The 8,150-nt window shown below is 40.0% G+C and overlaps 1 protein-coding gene across 5 annotated transcripts in view; it reads left to right on the top strand.

Moving 5' to 3' along the window:
* The window catches only part of ALG6 (ALG6 alpha-1,3-glucosyltransferase), a 73,818-nt gene that overhangs the window by 3,056 nt on the left and 62,612 nt on the right, over positions 1-8,150 (top strand). For 3 of the 5 annotated variants that reach the window (XM_032296762.1, XM_032296765.1, XM_032296761.1), the window contains one exon: positions 909-1,197. In XM_032296762.1, the coding sequence (XP_032152653.1) occupies positions 1,116-1,197 (82 nt within the window). In that variant the 5' untranslated portion in view covers positions 909-1,115. The remainder of the gene's footprint in view (positions 1-908; positions 1,198-8,150) is intronic. The other 2 variants (XM_032296764.1, XM_032296763.1) reach the window with 1 other exon arrangement.

Genomic DNA, 8,150 nt, shown 5'->3' with positions numbered 1-8,150 from the left:
TTTTTTGTATTTTTAGTAGAGACGGGGTTTCACCATGTTGACCAGGATGATCTCGATCTCTTGACCTCGTGATCCACCCGCCTCGGCCTCCCAAAGTGCTGGGATTACAGGCGTGAGCCACCGCGCCTGGCCGAATTTTGTAGTTTTAATAGAGATGTGGCTTCACTATGTTGGTCCGGCTGGTCCGGAACCGCTGACCTCAGTTGATCTACCCGCCTTGGCCTTCCAAAGTGCTGGGATTACAGGCATGAGCCACTGTACCCAGCATCAATTTGTTTCTTACTTTAAAACCCCAAACTAAGGAAAACTGTAAAAAAAAAAAAAAAAAAGTAAGTGGTTAATTGAATTTTACTGCTTTTGTATTTTTTCTCACGATTTGGGGTTATTTTACAAAGGCTCATTTCTCTATGATGGAAAGTTGGTGTGGTTAATCCAAGTATATTTTGGAAGAAAAGTAAAAACCAAACTAGAGAAATTATTTATTGGCAGACTTTCCCAAACTAAATACAAAGACAAAATTCTTCCTTCTTGCTGTACCAAAGATAAATTACCCCTTTGTCCACAGTTGTGGTTTTATATTTACCTGTTAGTGAACATGTTCTAAATAGAATTGACTGTGTCATTATCTACATATCTGTTGTTTTTCTTTTCTCAGAAATATTCCCTTGTGAGAGTAAATCTTTACTATAGCTTTAGACGTATTGAGTCCCACGTAATAGGGAGATCCAACTTTTGATGTATAGTCCCAACTAAAGGACTAGGGAGTAAGGAACTTAAAATACCACCTTTCCTTCACATTCCTTCCTACTCCCCCTGCCCCGGAATTCTCTATCCATCTACTTGGTTTACTGGGTTCATTGTTGTAGGTACTGCGCTCAGCTAAATCTTGGTATCTTTTTTCCCCTTAGGCTACTTCTACACAGACATAATCAATTTTTGACTATTTGGCAACCAAGCATCATTAAAATCCTCTCAAACTTCTAATTGCGAAGAATCAATAACATTTGAAGAAGTGATAACATTTCTCTGAACAAGAAAAGAAGTGACTGACCACATTTTAAAAGTACCCTGGCACTGGTGCTGTGTTTTCTTCCCTTCCCTAAATTTGAAGAACTATGGAGAAATGGTACTTGATGACAATAGTGGTTTTAATAGGACTAACAGTACGGTGGACAGTCTCTCTTAATTCTTATTCAGGTAATACATTTTTATTGTTTAAAAGAAAAGGAAATTTTCCTTTGAATAGGTGTTTGGGGAAAAGTTTGCTGTTTTCTGACCAGGACAGAGAAGAATTTCAGGCCTTTTTGATAGGTTGAGAAAATACATTTAAATGTCTAATTCTGGTAGAAAAAATATGTATAAGAGCTAAATAGAAGCATGCACTTTGTGATGTGAAAAAGCAAAAATGTGTTCTAACAGGTAAGATGACAAATTGAGAAATGATTCTGTGTTAAACATTGAATAGGAAAATGAGCTAGCACTTCAAGGGAGGGGCAGAGTCTGTTTAGGGCAGAGAAGCACATTACTAGATTAAAGGGAAGTAATCAGGAGACAAGAATAAGATTGGGAGTGAGGGAGGGGGAATTGATGGAGTATGGTTCTGGAGACTGTTGGATTGGCTTTAATTTAACTCTGCAGGTACCTATTTAGCGCGTTTCATGTTCCAGGCACTGTGCTAATTTCTGAAAATACAAGGCGAATATCCAGTACTCAGAGGACCCACATTTTAATAGTTATGTGGTCACAACACAAGGTGATAATTATAATGTAGAAGTATGTGTGAGGTACAGAGGTGATAGAGAAGTGAATGATCAGGATGCATTAGGGAAAACTTCAGGAAAGATGTTTGAATTCAAGGTTTGAAGGATGAGTCAGAATTTTCTAGGCAAATGAAATGGAGAAGGCATTATGAGGTACAGGAACTTGTGCAGCAGACATGGTGTCACAGAGCATGGTTATTATAGGTATTCAGTATTTGAGTAGCATAAAAGGAAGTAACAAAAAGGATAAGGAGAGAGTGACTAGATAGTAGTTTATATAGTTAGGTGGGCAAATTATTTGGTTGTAGAAAAATAACTTTTATGGTAGTGAAAAAGGGTCACAGGAAAAAGAGATAGGTAAAGAGAAAAATGAGACAATAATAATAGTTATAAGAGTGATGATGGGCCGGGCGCGGTGGCTCAAGCCTGTAATCCCAGCACTTTGGGAGGCCGAGGCGGGTGGATCACGAGGTCAAGAGATCGAGACCATCCTGGTCAACATGGTGAAACCCCGTCTCTACTAAAAATACAAAACATTAGCTGGGCATGGTGGCACGTGCTTGTAATCCCAGCTACTCAGGAGGCTGAGGCAGGAGAATTGCCTGAACCCAGGAGGCGGAGGTTGCGGTGAGCCAAGATCGCGCCATTGCACTCCAGCCTGGGTAACAAGAGCGAAACTCCGTCTCGAAAAAAAAAAAAAGAGTGATGATATACACAGACACATATATATACATAGACACATATTTACTTTGTGCAATGCCTGGCTAGTACACATTTATTATATACACAGATATATATTTGGATATTTACATGTAATTATATATATGTGTGTGTCTGTGTGTATAGTAAATGTGTATATACACAGACACACATATGTAGGTATTTTATGCATATCTATATATGTGTGTGTTTGTATATAGTAAATGTATATATATGGATATTTATGTATATGTGTCTGTGTATATAGTGTGTATGTAGAGAGTAAATGTGTATGTGTCTGTGTATATTGTAGCTCTTTTTTTTTCCTTTTTTGAGACGCACTCTCACTCTGCTCTGTTGCCCACGCTTGAGTGAAGTGGCATGATCTCGGCTCACTGCAACCTCCACCTCCCGGGTTCAAGCAGTTCTCCTGCCTCAGCCACCTGAGTAGCATGAGATTACAGGTGAGCACTACCACGCCTGGCTAATTTTTGTATTTTTAGTAGAGACAAGGTTTTACCATATTGGTCAGGCTGGTCTTGAACTCCCAAACTTGTGATCCGCCTGCCTGAGCCTCCCAAAGTGTTGGGATTGCAGACATGAGCCACTGTGACCAGCCCGTAGCTTACACACACACACACACACACACACACACACACACACACACACGCCTTTATATGTTTTGTAAGTCTCTCTCTTTTTTTTTGAAGACAGGGTTTCACTCTTGTGGTCCAGGCTGAAGTGCAATGGCACGATGTTGGCTCATTGCAACCTCTGACTTCTGGACTCAGCGATTCTGCTGCCTCAGCCTTCCGAGTAGCTGGGATTACTAGTATATACAATGACGCCTGGCTAATTTTTGTATTTTTTTGTAGATACAGGGTTTCACCATGTTGCCCAGGCTGGTCTTGAACTCCTGAACTCAAATGATCTGCCTGCCACAGCCTCCCAAAGTGCTGGGATTACAGGCGTAAGCCACCATGCCCAGCCAATATTTTAACCAGCCTATAGTTTTTCTTTTCTCTTAAAATATTGTTTTTGAGGAAGGCCAAGGTGGGTGGATTGGCTGAGCTTAGGAGTACAGCCTGAGCAACATGGCAAAAGCCTGTCTCTACTAAACGTACAAAAATTAGGTGTGTGTGTTGGCACACACCTGTAATCCCAGCTACTAGGGAGGCCGAGGCACGAGAATTGCTTAAGCCTGGGAGATGGAGGTTGCGGTAAGCCAAGATCATGCCACAGCACTCCAGCCAGGGCAACAGAGCAAGACTCTGCCTCAAAAAAACAAATACAAAAAACACACACTTTTTTGGGCTATTTTAATTTTTATTTATTTTTAATTAAAAAATTTTTTTTGAGACAGAGTCTCGCTCTGTTGCCAGGCTGGAGTGCAGTGGGGTGATCTCAGCTCACTGCAGCTGCTGCCTCCTGGGTTCAAGTGATTCCCCTGCCTTAGCCTCCCAAGTAGCTGGAACTATAGGCATGCACCACCACGCCCAGCTCATTTTTTGTATTTGAGTAGAGATAGGGTTTCACCATGTTGGCCAGGCTGGTCTCGAACTCCTGACCTCGTGATCCACCTGCCTCAGCCTCCAAAAGTGCTGAGATTATAGGCGTGAGCCATCATACTTGGCCTATTTTTGAATATCGTTTTTTTTTTTTTGAGACAGGGTCTTCCCCTGTTGCCCAGGCTATAGTGCAGTGGCATGATCTCGGCTCACTGCAGTCTTGGGCTCAAGCAATCCTCCTGCATCAGCCTCCTGAGCGGCTGGGACCACAGGCATGTATCACCATGCCTCACAATTTTTTTATTTTTATTTTAGTAAAGATGAGGTCTCACTATGTTGCTTAGGCTGGTCTTGAACTCCTGGGCTCAAGCAAACCTCCCACTTCAGCCTCCCAAAGGTGCTGGGATTACAGACATGAGCCACTGCACCTGATGTTTTCAAATACTTTGGCTTATAGTTTCTCTTTGGCATGAATTTAAAGGATTTACAGAAAGGACTTGTAAGAACGACCATATTTTGAGTATGAGTATTTTCTTTTTCTTTTTTTTTTTTTTTTTTTTTTTTTGAGACGAAGTTTTGCTCTTTCACCCAGGTTGGAGTGCAGTGGCGCGATCATGGCTCACTGCAACCTCCGCCTTCTGGGTTCAAGTGATTCTCCTGCCTCAGCCTCCCAATTAACTGGGATTACAGGTGCCTGCCACCACGGCTGGCTAATTTTTGTATTTTTAGTAGAGACAGAGTTTCACCATGTTAGCCAGGCTGGTCTCAAACTCCTGACCTTGTGATCTGCCCACTTCAGCCTCCCAAAGTGCTGGGATTACATGTGTGAGCCATCTCGTCTGGCAAGTATGAATATTTTATTTTTATTTTTTTGAGACAGAGTCTTACTCTGTCGCCAGGCTGGAATGCAGTGGTGCCATCTTGACTTACTGCAACCTCTGACTCCCTGGTTCAAAGGATTCTCCTGCCTCCTCCTCCTGAGTAGCTGGGATTACAGGCATGCACCACCACGCCAAGATAATTTTTGTATTTTTAGGAGAAATGGGGTTTTACCATGTTGGCCAGGATGGTCTTGATCTCCTGACCTCGGGATCCGCCAGTCTTGGCCTCCCAAAGTGCTGGAATTATAGGCCGAGCATTTTCTTTAGTACTTACCACAACCACTGAAGGCAGGTAATATCTTTGATTCACAAATGGGAAATAAGACAACCCATAAATAACAACTGGGTTTCAAATATAGTTGTATTTAATTCCAAAATCAGTGCTTTTATGACTCTGCTCTATGGGTTCTGAGAAAGAAGAGTCCCTGAACTAGGCAGTTAAAAGATGGAGAAATGAATTTGGGGAATACTGAGAAAGTAAAATCACTTAAATGTAGCCGTTGACTTGGGCTCAAATCTTAGCTCTTTCACCTGTTAGCTGCCTGATCTTGGGAAGTTATTTAATCTCCCTGAGGCTCTTCTATCAAGTGGGGTATTAATACATACTTTAAGAGGGTTCTTGGCTGGGCAGTGGCTCACGCCTGTAATCCCAGCACTTTGGGAGGCTGAGGTGGGCTGATCACATGAGGTCAGGAGTTTGAGACCAGCCTGGCCAACATGGTGAAACTCTGTCTCTACTAAAAATACAAAAATTAGCTGGGTGTGGTGGCAGATGCCCATAGTCCCAGCTATTATAGAGGATGAGGCACATGAATTGCTTGGACCTGGAAGACAGAGATTGCAGTGAGCCAAGATCATGCCACTGCACTGTAGCCTGGGCAACAGAGCAAGACTGTCACAAAAAAAAAAAAAAAAAGGTTCTTGTGAGGATTGAGATTAAAAAAAAAAAGGGGGGGGAAGTTCTTGTGAGGATTAAAATAACATGTATAAATTGTGTTTTCGTTTTTAATAGTGTAGAAATATAACCAACACATTTATAGTTCATAACTCCTCTCATTTGATCCTCACATCAGATCATTTAACCCTAAAATGTCTGCTATGTGGGAAAAATAGGTCTTGCTGGTGATTAAGTCTTTAGGGTGACAAGAATAATAAATGATGTCTTCCCTAGAAGAGTTCACAGTCTAGTGGATAGGGTGGATGTGCAAATATATACTACATGAAAATGTAGGCTGGACATGGTGGCTCATGCCTGTAATTCTAGCACTTTGGGAGGCTGAGGCGGGCAGATCACTTGAGGTTCATGAGTTCCAGACCAGCCTGGCCTACATGGTGAAACTCCCTTTACAAAAAGAAAAATTAGCCAGGCATGGTGACATCTGCCTGTAATCCTAGCTACTCAGGCCTCTGAGGTGGTAGGACTGCTTGAACCCAGGAGGTGGAGGTTGCAGTGAGTCAGAGATGGCACCACTGCACTTCAGCCTGGGTGACAGAGCGAAACTCCGTTAAAAAAAAAATATCGTGTGGTATAGGCAAATACTTCATTTCTTTTACTTCCTTAAAATGAGTTTGTCAGGTTTGATATCAAGGTTATGCTAGCTAGCCTCATAAAATGAATTAGGGAGTATTCTCTCTCTTTGTAAAATCTGGAATAGTATGTAAGATTGGAATTGTTTATTCCTTAGATGCATGGTAGAACTTGATAGTAAAACTATTTGGGCCTGGAATTTTCTTCATAGGGAAAATGTTTAGTGATTTAATTTCTTTATTCGTTATAGGACCATTTAGGCTCCCTCTTTCTTCTTGAATAATTTTTGTAATTTATATTTTTTTAGACATTTTTCCATTTCACCTAAGTTTTAAAATATATTGGCTTAAGGTTATTTATAATGTTTTCTTACCTTTACATTTCTGCTGTATCAATGATTATAGTTCATTCTTCATTTCTTATATAGCTGATGTTTCATTATTTTTTAAAAAGTCAGTCTTATTAGGAGTTTATTAATTTTATTAGTACAGTCATACATTGTTTATTGATGGGGATTCATTCTGAGAAATGCATCATTAGGCAGTTTGGTCATTGTTCAGCCATATAGAGCGACTCACGCCAACTCAGATGGTACCGCCTACTACACCCAGGCTATACATTATAGCCTATTGCTCCTAGGCTACAAACCTATACAGGATGTTACTGTACTGAATACTGTAGGTAGTTGTAGCACATGGTAAGTATTTGTGTATTTAAACATATTTAAACATAGATAAAGTGCAGTTAAAATACAGTATGATTATCTTATGGGACCATCATTGCTTATACAGTATGTTTTTGACTGAGATGTCATTATTGTGGGACGTGGCCATATTTTTCAAAGAACTAATTTGATGCCTTGCCCATAGTCTCAATGATATATTTGGGGTTGTTTTTCAAAAAAAATTTGCTAAATTGGATGCTTTAGCTCTTAAGTTTTACTCTGTTCTTTTCTAATACTATCATTTAAGCTATACATTTTGTTTAAAGCACTATCCCATAAGTAATATTTTCTAATTTCTAATGTGATTTCTGCTTTGACTCATGAGTTATTTAGAAGTATTTTTAAATTTTTTTTTTTTTTTTTTTGAGATGGAGTTTCACTCTTGTTACCCAGGCTGGAGTGCAATGGCGCGATCTCGGCTCACCGCAACCTCCACCCCCTGGGTTCAGGCAATTCTCCTGCCTCAGCCTCCTGAGTAGCTGGGATTACAGGCACGCGCCACCATGCCCAGCTAATGTTTTGTATTTTTAGTAGAGACGGGGTTTCACCATGTTGACCAGGATGGTCTCGATCTCTTGACCTTGTGATCCACCCGCCTCGGCCTCCCAAAGTGCTGGGATTACAGGCTTGAGCCACCGTGCCCGGCTTTAAAATTTTTTAAATATAGGCTTTAAAAACTATCTTTTTGATATTTTTAAAAAGATGGTAGAAAGAGAATTTTTGTGTAGTGCTAATTCTTTGAAGTGTTGAGACTTGACCTAGTATGTGATCAGTTTTTGTAAATGTTCTGTGTTTTCTTGAAAAGAATGTGTAGTCTTTAGTTTAATATTCTGCATATATTCAATAACTCAATATCATTGTTTTGATTCAATTGTTTTTTATATAATTACTGATTTTTTACCAATTGATCTAGCAGTTATTAAGAGAGGTATAGTTTCTCTTTGTAGTTTTGTCAACTTCTGTGTGTATATTTTGTATCTATATTACTAGGTGATTTAGAATTGTTTTTCTTTTTTCTTTTTATTTATTTATTTATTTATTTATTTATTT

Source organism: Sapajus apella, unplaced genomic scaffold (genome assembly GCF_009761245.1).
Source record: "Sapajus apella isolate SASKATOON/1434 unplaced genomic scaffold, GSC_monkey_1.0 scaffold36, whole genome shotgun sequence".
NCBI classification, from domain to species: domain Eukaryota; kingdom Metazoa; phylum Chordata; class Mammalia; order Primates; family Cebidae; genus Sapajus; species Sapajus apella.
The sequence above is the reverse complement of the archived record's forward strand: the minus strand, read 5'-3'. Positions and strand labels throughout refer to the sequence as shown.